Source organism: Gadus chalcogrammus, chromosome 4 (assembly GCF_026213295.1).
Source record: "Gadus chalcogrammus isolate NIFS_2021 chromosome 4, NIFS_Gcha_1.0, whole genome shotgun sequence".
Classification (NCBI taxonomy): domain Eukaryota; kingdom Metazoa; phylum Chordata; class Actinopteri; order Gadiformes; family Gadidae; genus Gadus; species Gadus chalcogrammus.
Window position 1 is genome coordinate 2,405,384 of NC_079415.1, and position 17,632 is coordinate 2,423,015.

Genomic DNA, 17,632 nt, shown 5'->3' on the forward strand with positions numbered 1-17,632 from the left:
TCCCGTGGACGGACTGCACTGTCCGTCCACGGGACACCTGTGTCACGCCGCGTCCTGCTACGCAGTCCAACACCCCCATCTAGTGGCCACTTGACGCCACTGTACCTCATTCTTCCATCACACCCGTCTTCGATCATCAATCTCCACTTCCTACTTCAGCCGGGGATCTCCATCAAGCCGGCGCGGCGGCGCCAGTTCGTCGTTTACAACTACCCAGTTCGTATCGGTCCTATGAGCATTCTCTAGACTCAGTTCAGTGTTCCCGTTCTCTTGATAACCCTCTGCCCGACCTGCCTGTCGTTGAGTCCTGCCTGTCTGTCTGCCTGCCTGCCTGACGCTGAACCCTCGCCGCCCTGTTCCCTAACAACCTGTCCATAAGGGACACCTGTCACCAGGGCGCATCCTCACCTGATTTCCCCACTCCCTCGCTGCCCAGCACGGCCAGTTCAATGTCATTCATGTCCGCGTCCAACCGTTAGTTTCAATAACCGCAAACTAACACTTAACGTCCTGCAGAATACAATCAAACAAATGATTTCTAAAATTACCTGAGCATTCTTTTACGCTTTAAAAACTACAAAAGGCATATAACAGCCTACACGCAACACAGAGCCACTGTTCGGGGTCTGAGCCAGACTGCACTGAGCGCTGGCTGCTCGGAGCGCTTTGGGGCTTTTCTCTGTGCGTGTGACGTCACCGCCCAGCCCACATGGGCAGGATGACCCACGTGGGCAGGACCGTCCATACTACCATGGACCTATTATTGTATGCAGGCCCCCAGGAGCAGTGCATACTTCTGCAATCCACCAGTGCTCAGCGGCCAAGCCTGGTATTGCAGCTGTTTAAGCGGGCTGTGGACGGGTCCCTCGATTCAAGGGGCCCATGTAGATATCTCCGTTCACTCCAATACAAGTGGGGAACAGGAATGTGTCCCCGCAAAAAATGACTGGATATCAATCAAATGCTCATAATTATCTTTATGCCATGTACTAATTAAATAAATTTAAGTTTTCTCTTTTCAAATCGCCACCTCGTTTTATTAGCCGTTTTATTTATTTATTGTTTGCAGGAGAAGAAGGGATGGGCAGCTGAAAGGAGTCGTGGAGAAACAAATGTTGTTTCGGCCCGGCATCCGAGAGGGCTCAGTGCACGGCTCCGTTAACTTGTGTCCGAGGTTTTTCCTTTTACCTAACACAATGAGGTTGATGGTTTTTAGGCACTGTGATGACTTGTTAGCTCTGAAAGCCGTAGAAGGATGTGTAGACAGACCTCTTGCTTATGATGCTACAATGCTAACAATGCTAGAGAACTAGAATATTTCTGCATCCGGCACGATCAGGCACTAGGGCGTGGCTGGCTCCCATGATGTGGAAGCAAATCTCTCCTTGATGTTCCTCTGCGCCATTGAGCAGTTTTCATAGTAATTAATTGGCACCATTTTTTAATCCGCTGTCCTTTCTTTAATAGGTCCATGCTGTATACAGCTGATGGTTCATGTTGTGTTCTTGAATCCTGGGACGCCAGCCTTCCGAGTGGGAAGTCGGAAAATCTCCCAGCTTTCTTGCGGCACTCCTCGGAGGCACGCCCCCAATTTGTCTTCATCCCTTCGGATTCTGAGAGTAGACCGAGGCTGTTTCCCAATGTGAAGGAAGCATGCTGAACGGCTGCCCTTTTAAGGGCGCTACGTCATAGAACGCCGACAAGCACTGTTCCCATGTTGAGAACAATCGAAAATTCACACCCTTTTCACATCCTTTATTTTGGAGAATTCCGAGATTTTTCAAGGATGCATTGATGGATCCTCAACGAAACAAAATACCCACAATCCTTTGCGTTCACACACTGCGCGGGATATAAAAAAATACATTGCTTTACACAAGTGAAGTTATTTTAACTTTTCAGAAATATTTTGTGCCGTATTGCTTTTTATAGATTAATCATGCAAATGCAAAAAATTTACCTGTGCGATATCTTTCAAACGTTTTTGCAATGTAATGATAGGCTATATTTTGCATGGATTGATTTGTTTTAAATAGGTGGTGTTTAAACAAACTACTGTCGTCAATAATAATTTCAACAATTAAAACATTTAAATATTTAACATTTAATATTTAATATTAAAAAGCAGAAGCGGAAGCACTTCCACACTAGCAAGTCGTTCCAAACTCTGAACGCTACAAAAACTAGCACTTTAGCCTCATCTCCATAGGATGCGACTAGAAAGGAAGTGTTCTAGCAAGGCTGCAGCCTTCACTTTGGGAAACAGCCAGAGAGCACTGATGACGCTCTCAACAAAATGGCTGCGCCCGTGAAGAGATTTATTCCCCCCCCCCCCCCCACACACACACACACTAAATGAAATAACTATGATGCTCGCCTGACTTTAACTTTGTTTGATGCATTATCAGCTGATGCATATGCACACTGTAAAAAATGGTTGTAAAATTTACATAAAAACTATGTAAAATCCCTACAGAAGAGTATAGTAAACCCAAAAATATATATTTTTCGTTTAAATCACAGTGAACTTTTGTAAACTATTAAACAAAATGTTTTTGTTATATTTACAATAACAATATGTGATTATAATCAAATGTATTTGTTAAAACTACAAATATTGGTAACAAAAACAGCGAAATACTGTAATACTCTTAACAAAACAATTATGTTAATTTGACATGCAAATATTGTAGAAACTACAGTTTTAGCCAGTTGATTTAAAAATACAAAACATATATGTAATCATATATACAAGTCTATGCTGTACTTTTAACATGATCTTGATGAAACTATGCAAATTGAGATAGGCCTAATAAAAATTCTCACTGTGAAAAAAATGTCATTGTGAACCTCGAGGTTGCCTATCTATTTATAGGATATATAAAAATATACAATTATAATTCCAATGTTTTTTTTTATCATGGCTATTTGTAGCCAATCTGGTGCTGATCTTCATGATGCAGGTTTTATATTGGTGATATTGAGATTTGGTGAGTGAGATTGGTGAGCCAGATAAAAACATCCATGAATATTGGGTCATTTACGGAGGAACTGCACCTGTTTTTTTTCGTAAGCTTGATAAATGAGCACTGAGTCCGCCTAACTTAGAATTTAAAAGTGTGCAGCTCGTCTCTGATTGGATAATGACGTTAGGGCGGGAGGAGAAGCACGAGCTCCTCGTTCACGGCTTCAGCTGACGTCACCAACGAGCCAGTAGTAGCGCCGCCGCGTCTGCAGAGTGGAGAACGCATCAGAAATCTTCGGACTACCGGACTACTTTGTACTACTTTCATAAAACTTATTTTGGACAAATCTACGATTGGAAGATCCGTGGCTATTCAATCGATCCGTGGCTATTGCAACAAAGTTTGCAAGGTAAGCTTAAAATGTCGGCTACTTCTCCTACTTTTTGCTGAAAGCACATGGTGTAAGCTAGCACCAGTTGATATTTAGCAGGCGCTAGCAACAGTTGATATGTAGCAGGCTAAAGACCAATCGATTGATGACTATAAAAATGATCACCTGCGTCTTTTGTAGAAAGATATTGGTTACATTAAGAGGCTATGTACTACATTGCAGAGTGCATAGGAATGAGCCTCGTTGTCTTTTCAAATGTGTTGGCGCCAACTGTAGTCAAACATTTACCACTTATGCAGCTTTCAAGGGGCATTTTTATCGCGTGCACAATATACCTGAACCGCAAGCCACTCCTAGAGCTGTTGTTGCAGATTTAAAATGCGCAGTTTCATTATGTGCCCGCCATTTTCACACAGTGAAAGAGCTAGTGTCTCACTTAAATGATCATATTGGAGAGGGCAGGTCTGTGTCATGTCCAGTAAGTGGTTGTAAGCACATGTTTACAAAAAAGTCATCATTTACTTCTCACATGTGTAGGAAGCATAAAGCATGCTCCCCTGATGGTATTGATGACATGTACAGGGAAACTCGCCCTCAGCCCCCAAATTGCATTGCCAGTACAGATGATTCAGAAAACACACATGATGCTATGCCAACAGCCAGTGCTGCCAGTGATATGCCAGAGGTTGATAGTCATTCTTATCTCAGAAACATGTGTCTATTTTATCTTAAACTGCAAGGACAGCTGCTTGTACCTGCCTCTACTATACAGACTATTGTAGAGGAAATGCAAAATGTGCATGACTTAGGTCAAGCCTACACAATAAATAAAGTAAGTTCTTTATTAAAAAATGATATGAGTCTATCAGATGAAGCAGTCACTAAAATTTGTGACTGCATTAAAGAGTCAGATTTGTTCTCTTCCTGTCATCAGGGACAATTAAGAACAACATACACCAGAAATCAGACATTCAAAAAAATGTTTAAATACACGGAACCCCGAAAAGTGGCATTGGGAATTGATGAAAACATGACACAAAAATTCGCATACTACATACCAGTTGCAGAAAGTCTGAAGAGCTTTCTACAGTCAGATTTATGGAGGAATACACAGGCACAACAGTTTGGTGATCCTGATGTAGAGGTTTTTACCGATTTATATGACGGACAAAATTTCAAATGCCACCAGTTCTTTAATGAAAACCCTGAAAGCCTCAAACTGATTTTGTACCAAGATTCATTTGAAGTGGTGAATCCCCTGGGTTCTGGTAAAAAGACGCACAAAGTGCTTGCAGTCTATCTTTCATTAGCAAATTTACCCATCCATTTGCGTTCCAATACTGATAATATGTTTTTGGTCTTGTTATGTGTTGAGAATGACTTTAAGCGTTTTGGAATAGCCAAAGTTTTCTCAGAGTTGTTAGCAGATCTGAAATCCTTGGAGACGGATGGAATAAATGTAGATGGGGAAACAGTAAAAGCGGGTCTTTACTGCATTGCTGGGGATAACTTGGGTTCTCATTGTGTAGGTGGGTTTACAGAAAACTTCAGCACCTCTCAATATTTTTGCAGATACTGTGAAATCACAAGAACTGAGTTTCATGCTGATCCGAATGCCTGTGGTCCTCCACGCACCCCAGAGACGTATGCCACGGCTGTGGAGGGTCTCCAGGCTGAAGACATCCAATGTGTCAGAGGAATAAAGGCAAACTCTGTCTTTAATACCCTTGAGTCTTTTCACGTCTCCCAGCCTGGTCTCCCTCCTTGTTTAGGTCATGACCTCTTTGAAGGAGTCTTGTCATATGATCTAGCACTGTACCTGAAGAACATTATAAAAAAGAAAAAATGGTTCACATACAACCTCTTAAACAGGCGCATCAAGCAGTTTAAGTATAAAGGATCTGAAGCGCTCACAAAGCCATGTGCTGTCAAACCTGACGGAGCAAAGTTATCAGGGCAAGCCGTTCAAAACTGGAACCTTTTGAGATTGCTACCAGTTTTGATTGGTGACAAAGTTCAAAACCATCAGGATGAAGTATGGCAGTTAGCTCTCCAGTTAAAAGACATTGCAGATCTTATTTGTGCTCAGAAAATTTCCTTGTCGCAGATAGCATATGTTGACATTTTGATCCAAGAATATTTGGAGATGAGAAAGTTGTTGTTTCCTGAAATTCAACTAAAACCCAAGCACCACTATTTGCGCCATTATTCAGCACTGTTGTTGAAATTTGGTCCATTGATGAGGTTATGGACCCTTAGGTTTGAAAGTAAACACAGTTATTTCAAAAGATGTGCCAGACACTTGAAAAATTTCAAAAACATTTGTCAAACTTTGTCAGAGCGTCATCAGATGTATCAGGCATATCTTTTAGCTGGGCAAGAATGCGGTACACTACTGCAAGTGAAGGAGAGCTGTGCGTTTTATCCCAACCTCTACAGTGACACTATCAAACATGCAGTCAGGGAGTTAGCCTTTTCAGAAAACGATACCAAAGTTACCACAGACATTCAGTATAAGGGCACTGCATATAAAAAAGGACAGTTTCTTGTGTACAGAAATGATGAGTATATGGACTTTGGTGAACTTCTACTCATCTTGATTCAAAATGACACATCTGTGTATATTTTGATGGATATCCACAAAGGCACCTTCCTCTCAGAATACCATCTGTATTCTGTGACAAAGGACAGTCTTGGGTTACAGTGTATCAACATTGATGACCTGCCCGATTTCTATCCTTTGGTATCCTACATTCTGGATGGATACCAAGTCATTCCACTAAAACACAGTATTGTGGAAAAATAAAGTCCAATTAAAGCGGACTTACTTCTCATTGTAAATAGTTTGACATTAATATAAGTGTTGGCTGATGCATGTCCTTGCTCTGTTAAAGGTTCACTAAGCAGAATAGTCAGTTTAGCTAACTTCCTGTCACTGACTGCAGTTAGCAGTCCCCTCCCTCGTCCCTACGTCACCACATTAATGCACTGCGGTCTTCAAGCAGCGAGTTATCTAGCATAATTTCAGATCCATAAGTGTGATAAAAACATAATAAAAACCATCAATACAGGCATTGGGATCCCCGAAAAGTTGATTTGGCGATTACATGCAGAGGGAGTGACTGAGAGATCGGCTTTATGAAACGTGCACACTATTTAAATGATCACTGTATTAATAAAGAGCGGTTTAACACTTATATTAGCATCAATAAATAGCTTACTTCACCTTTAAGTGTATAAACTGTATATAATCTTTTCTGTTCTGTTTGAAGGTGGCATTTGTTCTTCAGTGCAAATATGTGTGACGCAGAGCGAACCTTCCTAGATGTCGCCATCACTGAATTCCTACCAGAACTTCCAGCAGTAATCAAAACCATCCTGGAAGAGCACTTGCAGTCCCTTGGTGTGGAGATGGCTGATGATCTACGCTTCATAACGGAGGCTGATTTGATGACAGCGTTAAGACCTGTACAAGCCAGAAAGCTTCTTTCTGCTTGGAAACGGAAATGTAAGTAAAACCACAACACCACAACTAATCAAAAACAAAAACAGACATTTTGTAATATTGTACAGTGTGTCATGATATTATTTTTTGGTCATTTACAGACCAGACTCCCGAGAACAGCTCACCATCATCTGAGGCAGCCTCATCTACCCAATTGCTGTCATATCTCTCAGTTTCACCCGGCAGTTCATCGTCAACCTCCAACAGCAGCCGAGTACTTGAAAAACAGTGGGACGACAACTTTGAAATTCCATGGAGTAAGTTTCCTGAGGAAGTGATGCATTATCTTGAGAGGGGAAAAAGGCCAGGCCCAAAACGGAGGAGGCAAATGGTCCGGATTGTTGTGACTGAGATGATGGAAAAATGCCCTCATGTAGGCAAAAAGCATTCAACCGACGTTGCAAAAAAAATGGTCGCAAAATATCCACATTCTCTGCAAGATGTAATAGAGGGCGATATTGTTGGAGCAGGCTACCTTTCCCTTGTCAAGCAGTTGCAAAATAGAATTGAAAATGCGAGGCGCACATCAACACCCAAAATAAGAAAAAGAAAACATCAGACTGATGACTCAGTCGACACAGACGAGATCCCATTGGAAGAGAGAGCAGCAATGCAGGACACGTATGGATGCATTAAATGGAATGTAGAATTTCTGCCCCGTGAAGAAACTCCAGAGAGCCAGCAGCAAAAGATGGAAAAACTCAAGGTGATGTTCCAACACTCTGATGCCAATCCAGAGGAGGTAAAATGTTTAATGAAGTCCACTTTTTACACACAGAGACAACATGTCAACCTGGGAAAAAGTATCAAAAGCCTTAGAGAGGAGTGGCCGTTTTGCTTTGATGAACTCGGCATGTCAGTTCACTTCAAGGAACTGACTGGGATTAACCTCAAAGAGACATTCACACAAAATTTGGATTTGAAGGGAAAAAGGCTTCTCGACTACATGGCCACAGTTTGTGTCAGCAAGAGCAAGTTTCTTCAGACTTATGCAAGGCTTCAGAGAATGCGGGGACAGCAGAGTGGCTGTTCAGATGACGTGAAAGAGATGCTCCTGCTTCTGCTCAGCTACTTTGATGAGAATGAGGAGTCCATGTTCTTCCATGTAGAAGATACATGTCTGGCAGAAGAAGTCCAACTGGAACAAGTGCCTCTGACACCCACTGTCATTGTCTGTGGTAAGTGTTTCATATCTCTTTTTTTTAATTACACTGTTTATAAATTATAAATGTTGTCATGTGAGTGCAGTGCTTGTTAATAAAACCTGTTAAATAATTTGTTCATAGGACAGTCCTGCTATTCCTCAACAAGGTACATGCTGAGTCTGGATCGGAACCTCGTCAACACAAACATCTCCTCCTTCATTTCTGCATTGTGCCTCATGTTCGGGAGCTACTACATTTTCAACATCCATTATCCATCTGAGCTGGCTTCAACTCTGGAGTTCCTTCAAAGGTGAGTAATCATGGCTTACTAATTTCTCAGACCGTGGGACCTGGAGTCTGGCTCAGAGGTTCCCGTCTTAAAGGAGAATGCCGGCCATTTGTAATCAATAGCCCTGTTGATTTGAGGCTACAAGTGCTGCAGTAGGAAAAATAACGTGAACATTTGGCTCAATATTTACCGAGTATCAGAACGACAGCTAAAGCAAACCTATTGGGCCAAGCTCCATTAAGATTTACTTTTGGTTTGCTTGCCCCCATAGGTTTGCTTTAGCTGCCGTTCTGATACTCTGTCAATATTGTGCCAAATGTTCTCGATATTTTTTCCTACTGACGGCACTCGGTAACAGGGCTATGGGTTAAAAACGGCACGCATTCTCCTTTTTAATCCAGACTTTAACTAACTGGGTCTGCCTCGGCCTTGGCTCTATAGGTGTGGCCTGAGTCTTGGTCTTGGTTCTTCTTGTACTTCTTTTTTTAAATGATCAATTAAAATGCTTAATATGCTTTAATATGCTTTTTTTTTTTACAGGTGTTTCTTCTCGATAAACCCAGAAAAAGGAACCAAAGTAGAGAGTAAGAACAACAAGCGTCGTCTCAACCTGAACCCTCGAGTCCTCACCCTGATACAGGATCTCTCCGATCACGAGTGGCGTCAAGCCTAAATATGGACTCTATGTGGACTCTGACTGTTTGTTTGAGAAGAGGTACTTTTAGTTTTCGCTTTGTTAATCCAAAATGTGTATTATGGTAATTAAGGCACACTAACTTTTCCTGGTAGAGGGTCCGCCACATGCTTTTTTCATAGTGTTATTGCTTTGTAGTTATGTTCCATGTTGTTGTTTTTTACGGTGAAGAACTGTCTTACTGCTGTGTTTCTAGATGGCTTGTTTAGGTTTGTTTCCTTACAGGTGGTTTTCCCCCGATGTGTTCTATGTCCCACGGGCACGGACGTGGTGACATCCTATACAGCAGGGTGCATATTGTATGGGGACGATTCCGAAACATAAATATATTATGTAGCTATCTCAAGTTAATACACACACACACACACACACACACACACACACACACACACACACACACACACACACACACACACACACACACACACACACACACACACACACACACACACACACACACACACACACACACACACACACACACACTCCCAGTGTGTTAGTCGGGACACTTCCAGTGCTATAAGGCACTGATCATTTTCGGCACATTAGGCCACGTTTTAGAGGGATTTAAGCCTAAATGTGGACTCTGTTTGTTTGAGAAGAGGTACTGTTAGGTTTCGCTTTGTTAAATCCACAATTTTTATTATTGTTAAGGCAAAATATGTCATTTCTGTTTTAAAGTCTTGCAATATGTACAGGTGCACTATGTCATTTTTATCTGACACCTGCTTGTTTCCATTTTGTATATGTTGGAAAAAAAAAATCATCCAATTGTTTATTGCCGATGGCTGGTAAATAAATTTCCCAAAAGGGATATTTTCCTCTCTTGTCTTTTTTCAAAATTTAATTTTTGCATGTTTTGCAGTAGGAGTATTGGTAATAATTTTACAGGTGTATAAGTAAATTTTACATTATAACTTGATTATTAAAACATAAAAATACAGCATATTATAAATAGATTTTATGTATAATATACAGAACAGCACCATTTAAAATACAAAGTTTTACTGCTGTTCTACCAGTTTAAATTTGTTTTTTTGTATGATATTTCCCTGTTAAATTGACCATTTATTTATGCATAAGCAATTATTGGATGTAAAAAATACAGGAAATATTCTTTCTATATACAACACTGTAATGCAAAATTAACAAAACATTTTTGTAGAATAAACAGTTTTTTAATGTGATTCAGCCGTGATTTATTTCACTGTAAATCAATTTACATATTCCGTTGGTTAAGTTATCTACTGTGCTGCTGTATTTTTTACAGGAATTCTCTGGTAACCACAGCTGCCAGCGATTCCCTGTAAAAAATACGATTTTTTTTTTACAGTGCAGTAAAACATTTAGTGAAGCACCATTCCAATTTTTCCGGGCATGGTCCGCTTGCACTGCCCGAGGTAAATTGCCGGTTTGAGCTAGCACCCCAATTTACCCTCCCGGACCCTACACATATTGGCGGTTTCATTTTGATGCGATAAGACGCACCGTGGTTCCTGGGGGGGGGGGGGGGGGGGGGGGGGGCAGAGACGCAGCGATATCAACATGATAAGTTCTAGCTGGAGAAGGGCATGTGTTCATTCTAGTGAAGTCTGCGCAATAATTGTATAGCCTACTATTAATGTTTTTATAATTGCCATTTCCCTTTTTTCCTCAAATTCATCGCTGAATAGTGACCTGGTTGTGCGTGCTTGACTGCGTTTGCATGCCTGTGTGTGTCTGTTTGGTTGTCTGGATTATATATCGGATGCAAGCAAGTGATAACCAGTGATAACCAGATAAGTGAAAACCGCGAGCTGCTGACCATCATGGGTGAGAAGGTGATGCAGGCGCATTAAACGACGACGGGGAGAGATGGTGCGATATACGAGAAAGACGCAGAGGAACTTTCCTTAAGAGAAGCCGCGTCTGAACCAGCTTGGCAGTGTAAAAAGCAAGACGTATGTTGGGAGGCGGTACAAAAGTGTGATTTTAACCCCGCGTGTACCGCATGAGGCGCTTTTTTTTCGTTTCAACCCGAATATTGGTGGGGGCATTTCAGTCGTCATATGACATTGGTGGGGACACCTCCTTAGGTCCCCAGGCAAATCTACGCCCTTGAACACGTTGGTCATTTTAATGTTGATTTTAAATGCTCTTACACACTTGATTATATTGCTACTTTACGGTCACCAATTGATGCATTCCACGGTCTTGCTGTGTATACAATACAATGTAAAGTTGTGTTGTTCGTTTTCGAGCTGGTTTGCTAAAGAGGCTAAAGTAGCTAACAATATACAATGACTAGCCAATTTCATGACACAATCATAAAGTCGCACCGGAACACTATAAATGCTCAGAGACCGGAAATTATGTCAAAAGTGCAACTCGGAAGGCTGGCGTCCGAGGATTCAGGAACACAACATGAGTTGACAGAGCTCAGAGCTCTCTGTCCATGCTTCATATTTTAATAAGCTGATTATTATTCATAAGAGGTTAGTCTGGGAGGAGTATGAACTTGGAGGGGAACTGGTCCAACAGGGAGTAGACTAAGATACTGCAGTCCACTCTTATCAGTAGGTTGATCATTTTTAAGATACCTGCTCTGTAGAATGCCTGTTAGACTGCGGGCATCGAACCTAGAACCTTCCAGCCTGGAGTCAAGCCTCAGGTTGACGTTAATAATGACTTTTTCTTCTTGTGTCTTCTTACGTCCTTGGGAGACTTTAAAGGTACTTGGGACAGAATGAACTGTTGTTATATTTGCAGTGCGGTATTATGATTACATTATTCAAACACTAACCACATCTTGGTTAGTGAAGGCGGTTAAACATCGTCATGTACTGGGTCCTGTTCTCTGTGGACCTCCATCACAGATCTGGGTGTGATGTCATACCACCTGAGGAAGTCTATATATGGTCCTGCCTTCAGGGAGGTTTAACCAACACAGGGAGCAGTTGGTATGATATCCGCATGGTGAACTTGATCTTATCAGACACGTATGAAGCCCTTTGAGGCCTTCTGTGTGGATGATGAATGGTTATTAAATAGTGCAATAGAAACGTCTGGGAAGCATCTCCACACCTTTCCCCTCCTTGAGAATGAGAGGGTCTATGAATCTGCGTCTAGGAAAAAACACCCTGCCTCTCGTCCAAAGTTAACAGAGACAACAGCGCCCAGCGACAGGAAAGACGCAGCTCATAAAAAGTCTGGGAGGAGTATGAACTCGGAGGGGAACTGGTCCAACTGGTTGGTTCATCATTTCCTTGTTACGAGTCGGACGGTTTGGTGTGGCTCACTTCATCACAGCAGGAAGACGACAAAGGTACTGTAGTTCACTCTTATCCGTGATAGACCATAAATATGAATAACTTTGAATCTTATCAATAGGTTGATGACAGTTGGTGCGGGTAGTTAATGAGCTGGTAGGGTTGGTCGTTACAGAGACAGGTCATTATGGATCAGGTAGGGGTAGTCAGTACAGAGACGGGTCTTTAAGGAGCAGGTAGGGGTTAGACAGTACAGAGACAGGTCATTAAGGAGCAGGTAGGGGTTAGACAGTACAGAGACAGGTCATTAAGGAGCAGGTAGGGGTTAGACAGTACAGAGACAGGTCATCAAGGAGCAGGTAGGGGTTAGACATTACAGAGACAGGGGTTGGGGTCATCTTGAAGACTCCAGACATTGGGGATTAGACAATTAACGCTAGGAATCTGGTTATGTAGTATCTGTGGATAACTGTTGTTATTGTCGTAATTAATATTTATATTTGTACGACCCATATCTCAACTTCTGAGTGGTTAAAATGTTCTCAAATGTTGGTGTCCTACTCACTTAGATCTCGAAAAAAGATTGGTGCAGAGATTCCCATAGGGGGCGCTATAACTTCTGTCCTTAGTTAAACACTCCGCATGGCCGCCCCATGCATAAAACATTCTTAACCTCTGTGTTCGGGCCTTATTTAGAATGCCAAAAGGCTATTTGGACCCATAATGTCTGTCAGGATGATTGTGCTGTAAAGTGAACATTTTGTGAAAACTTCAGAAATCTTCTCAGAATCCAATAAAAATCCAAATGAATCGTCAAAAATTCAACCACTATTTTCATGATTTCTATTGTCAAGCTCTCAGAATTGAACCTTTCTTAGGGGGAAAAATAATTGAGTTAGCTTTCTCTCTTTTCCAAAAATCTCTGAGTACCCCCTGCAGTACTCCACAGTACCAGTAAGGGTACGCGTACCGCCATTTGAGAACCACTAGCTTAGTGGACGGTCATGATACCCAAAGGCAGCTCTATATGGAAAATTGTAATTCTGGAACAAGACACTTGGACCAGGGGAATGTATGGGAGACCGGTGATGAAATCTTATAACATTAATCCCTCAAATCATGAGTCATCGAGTCAGGTGATCATATGTGTAGATACATCATCTAATCCCAAGGTCAAGTGGAAAGCCAAGAAACTCAATAGAAAATGTAAAATTATTTTATCTATATTTCAGATTTCTCGGCAAGGTGGTTTAATAATACAGTGGTAAGAATACGTTTATGCACCCATGCTGTAGTTTACTAAAAAGAGGAATAAAAAAAAACATATTTTGGATATTGATCTTAATGCCTTTTTTAAACAAATGTGGAAAATTCCAACCTTTTAGGCCACCGATTTTCTTTGTGAATGAATAATGTATTGTAAACAAATAAATGTTCTTAATTCAAATACAGGGTGCATAAGTATAGCGATCCCTATGTTTAATTCTCATAGAGGCAGGCAGATTTTTATTTTGAAAGGCCATTTAGTTATTGGATCCAGGATCGATGCATCCTGATAAAGTCACCCAGGCCTTTGGAATTAAAATAGCCACCCATCATCACATACCCTTCACCATACCTAGAGACTGGCATGGTTCTTTTCAGTTAGCCTAATAGCTTTTAGTTAGCCTAATGATTTCTCACTGCAAATCAAACCAGCTAATAGGCTAACTGAAATAAAACCATGCCAATCTGCCACTTTATTTAGGATACATTATTCATTCACAAAGAAAATTGGTGGCCTAAACGGTTGGCCTTTTTCTATTTTGTGTTTCTCATTAATGCATTAAGATCAATTTCCAGAGAATGATTTTGTATTTCTCTTTTTAGTCTTCTTTAGCATGGGTGCATAAACTTATCTTAGCACTGTACATATTTATCGATTAGCAAAGCTGTTTCCATTAGCGATATTTGTAACACATTGCGTTGGGGAGTTCCAATTTTTGAATGTTTGCCTTGCAGAAAGAGAACAAGCAAAAACATGAACAAAATTGGCAATGGCTGCAGGAGACTGGTTCTCTGCTCACTAAATGCAACCAACCTGTCAGTCAGGAATCCAGAAGTCATAAACGTAGCAAAAGTAATCAAAGGTGGAATGTAAAGGTGCTTTCCTCGTCTAACTTGTTTGCAAGTTACAGTCAAGCGTCCCTTGGAACCACTTCCTTGACACACCTTACAAAGAACATAACTGACATAGCAAGGCAATAATCATGGCAGATTTATTTTTGTATATTTTTTTATTTTAAGGTATTGACAGTGTAAATACTCGTAATGGCCGTCCCGATTGATAAAACATTCTGAAACTTGGTGTACAGGTCTTATTTAGCATCTTGAACCAATCTCAGATTTATGCAAACAAAGCAATATTTATGAGTTATTATTATAGTATTTGAGGGGTAAACTAACTGGGTCACATAGAAGCCACCCTCCTGAACTGAGGTCAGCGTCAATTACAGTAATTACGGACTAAAAATATGCTGTCATTTACATCTGTAAAATACACATGTCCATTTGTGGTTATTATTACTTTACTATAGGCTACTTTATTTAACTTATAACGATTCATCATTATTAAATACTTCCCATGTTGTAGATAAGTGTTGCTTTGTGTCATATGGATAACGTTGTAATTGACGCTCTTGATAGATTCCAGGGACAGAAAAAGAGCTTCCTTGTTAACTCCTCTCTCCGACCTCTGGACGTGTAGCGGTGACGTCAAATGTTTCAGCTGGGCAGGAGTCAGAGACCGCTCACCCCATGCTACCGTTGTTTAGACACATACATACCTTATTTTAAACTGACAGAAATGTGCTTTGAGAGTGAATTATTACTTTAAATGGAATGCAAAGTGGAGGCATGTCTCTCTGTCTGGGGACAAAGAACAACACTTTATGAATTTAATACATATATACAGGTTTACTGTAATCCTCATTATAAGGTGAGTCGACCAGGTTTACTGTAATCCTCATTATAAGGTGAGTCCACCAGGTTTACTATAATCCTCATTATAAGGTGAGGCCACCAGGTTTACCCTAGTCCTCATTATAAGGTGAGTCCACCAGGTTTACTGTAATCCTCATTATAAGGTGAGTCCACCAGGTTTACTGTAGTCCTCATTATAAGGTGAGGCCACCAGGTTTACTATGATCCTCATTATAATGTGAGTCCACCAGGTTTACTGTAATCGTTATTATAAGGTGAATTAACCAGGTTTACTGTAATCCTCATTATAAGGTGAGTCCACCAGGTTTACTGTAATCCTCATTATAATGTGAGTCCACCAGGTTTACTGTAATCCTCATTATAAGGTGAGGCCACCAGGTTTACTGTAATCCTCATTATAAGGTGAGGCCACCAGGTTTACTGTAATCCTCATTATAAGGTGAGTCCACCAGGTTTACTGTAATCCTCATTATAAGGTGAGTCCACCAGGTTAACTGTAATCCTCATTATAAGGTGAGTCCACCAGGTTTACTGTAGTCCTCATTATAAGGTGAGGCCACCAGGTTTACTGTAATCCTCATTATAACGTGAGTCCACCAGGTTTACTGTAATCCTCATTGATGCTGTTGGCAGGGAGCCATGTTGAAGATTTCTGATTGAAACGAGGAATATGCAAAATTAAAAACACTTGCATTAGAACTAAGAGTTGAAACCCTCTTTTGACAATTAATATACCAGTTAGATACAAGACTCACTTGTTCAGAGTTCACCTATACTCTGCATTACTTCCCGCCCTCTGCTAAATGCCCACAATTTAAATGTAATAATAATGTAATGTTTTAAAACTTGATAAAATGTGTTTTCTAGGAATGGCTTCTGCTACTTCTGGGTCTGAGGAGGACTTCTCCTGTTCCATCTGTCTGGATGTGTTCAACAGGCCAGTCTCCACACCATGTGGGCACAACTTCTGCAGAACCTGTATTACAATGTTTTGGGATGACCAAGTCCAGTACAAGTGTCCTGTTTGCAACTCGCTGTTCAACACGAGACCTGATTTACGGGTCAATATCCTCTTATCAGAGATGGTTGATCGGTTTTGTAGGACTGTACGAGTCAAAGAGCCGCCTTGTGTTGAACCAGAAGAAGTTCCCTGTGACGTCTGTACTGGGTCCCAGCTGAAGGCCGTGAAGTCCTGCCTAGTGTGTTATACCTCTTACTGCCAAACCCACCTGGAGCCACATCAGAGAGTCGCTCGCCTGCAGAAACATCTGCTGGTCGACCCTTTGGACAGACTGGAAGACAAGGTGTGTAAGAAACACAACAGACTTCTGGAGTTCTTCTGTCAGACTGACCAGGTGTGTGTGTGTGTGTTGTGCAAAAGGAAGTACCACAAGTCCCATCCTGTTGTACCTATGGAGGAGGAATATACAGTGAAGATGACCCAGCTGTGGAAGATGGAGGCTAAAGTTCAGCAGATGATCTGTGAGAGAAAACTAAAGAGTCAGGACATCAATGACACAGCGAATCACAGCAAAGCAGAAGCAGACAGAGAGATGGCCGATGGTCGGCAGGTCCTCACTGCTCTGAAGCGCTTTGTTGAAAAGTGTCTGGATGATTTCGACCAAACTGTTCAAGAGAAAGTGAAATCCACAGAGAAAGAAGCTTATGATCTCATCAAAGAGCTGGGGCAGGAAATAGTAGATCTCACCAATATAAGCTCAGAGGTGAAGCAGCTCTCACACACTAAAGACCACCTCCACCTCCTCCAGACCTTCAGATCCCTGAAGGATCCTCCACCCACCAGGGACTGGACGAAGGTGAAGTTCCGTCCTCCATCATACGTAGGGACACTGAACAAGGAGATGAAGAAGCTGGTTGACCAAGAGCCAACGCTAAAGAAGTGTAAGTGTCTGTTTTGTTTGATTCATCACAACACACAATAACTATTGGGATGGAGAGTCCATCCACACAGCAGGAGGTGACGTTCATTCAGATCCTACTGGGAAGGAAGATGATGGCTGACATCATGTGTCAACCGTCACAATTAACCCTGCTTGTATAAAACCCAGCAGGTATTACATCACAGGACAGTTGGTAATGTTGTGATTATGATCAGACATAATCATGATAATGATCATGAAGCTAACATCTGGGCTCAGACTGTAGTATTTTGGGGATACTAACAACAATAGGACGGAAACAGGCGTTACTCTTTACTTGTTTATTGACAACCCGTAGCTGTGGCTCTCCTGCATAGCGACCGTACATCCCCTGGCTAGCTCAGGATAGCTAGCAGTGAGCTACTGCACACAGCGATGGCACTACTGCCCCTAGTGGTGGGATGTAAGTATCCCACTCTGCAACAAGACCAACATGTTCTGCTGGGGTCCCCAACAAATGCCCCGGTATGGG

At 41.5% G+C, this 17,632-nt stretch overlaps 2 protein-coding genes and 1 long non-coding RNA gene across 7 annotated transcripts in view; 2 read left to right on the top strand and 1 right to left on the bottom strand.

The window, feature by feature from the left end:
* LOC130381830 (uncharacterized) overlaps window positions 1-17,632 on the bottom strand; it is a 43,509-nt gene that overhangs the window by 2,883 nt on the left and 22,994 nt on the right. The window contains exon 1 of one of the 2 annotated variants that reach the window (XR_008895477.1): window positions 409-665. The exons of the other annotated variant lie outside the window; for it this stretch is intronic. This is a non-coding gene — a long non-coding RNA (uncharacterized LOC130381830). Of the gene's footprint in view, window positions 1-408; window positions 666-17,632 lie in introns of those variants that run through there. 2 annotated transcript variants of the gene reach the window in all.
* On the top strand, window positions 2,530-7,045 carry LOC130381819 (uncharacterized). 4 transcript variants are annotated; one of them, XR_008895473.1, is made up of 3 exons: window positions 2,530-3,375; window positions 4,930-6,865; window positions 6,964-7,045. XR_008895473.1 is itself a non-coding variant. In XM_056589603.1 (3 exons), exons 1-2 carry the CDS (start codon window positions 3,854-3,856, stop codon window positions 6,660-6,662), a joined length of 1,242 nt encoding a protein of 413 aa, XP_056445578.1. In that variant the 5' UTR covers window positions 3,705-3,853; the 3' UTR covers window positions 6,663-6,865; window positions 6,964-7,045. The 4 variants fall into 4 exon arrangements, 2 of the variants coding, with proteins under 2 accessions (XP_056445578.1, XP_056445576.1); XR_008895474.1 differs by having other exon boundaries at window positions 2,533-3,375; window positions 6,630-6,865; XM_056589603.1 differs by lacking the exon at window positions 2,530-3,375 and having other exon boundaries at window positions 3,705-5,062; window positions 6,630-6,865.
* LOC130381825 (uncharacterized) lies at window positions 7,060-9,957 on the top strand. Its single transcript, XM_056589612.1, has 3 exons — window positions 7,060-8,040; window positions 8,149-8,317; window positions 8,837-9,957. The coding sequence occupies exons 1-3, from the start codon at window positions 7,140-7,142 to the stop codon at window positions 8,967-8,969; spliced, it is 1,203 nt and encodes a 400-aa protein (XP_056445587.1). The 5' UTR covers window positions 7,060-7,139; the 3' UTR covers window positions 8,970-9,957.

Excerpts from the sequence above, each read along its gene's own strand:
- LOC130381825 (XM_056589612.1), top strand. The coding sequence starts at position 7,140 with ATGCATTATCTTGAGAGGGGAAAAAGGCCAGGCCCAAAACGGAGGAGG. Across the intron at positions 8,041-8,148 it reads ACCCACTGTCATTGTCTGTG|GACAGTCCTGCTATTCCTCA; the intron begins GTAAGTGTTTCA and ends ATTTGTTCATAG. Across the intron at positions 8,318-8,836 it reads ACTCTGGAGTTCCTTCAAAG|GTGTTTCTTCTCGATAAACC; the intron begins GTGAGTAATCAT and ends TTTTTTTTACAG.
- LOC130381819 (XM_056589601.1), top strand. The coding sequence starts at position 3,854 with ATGTTTACAAAAAAGTCATCATTTACTTCTCACATGTGTAGGAAGCAT.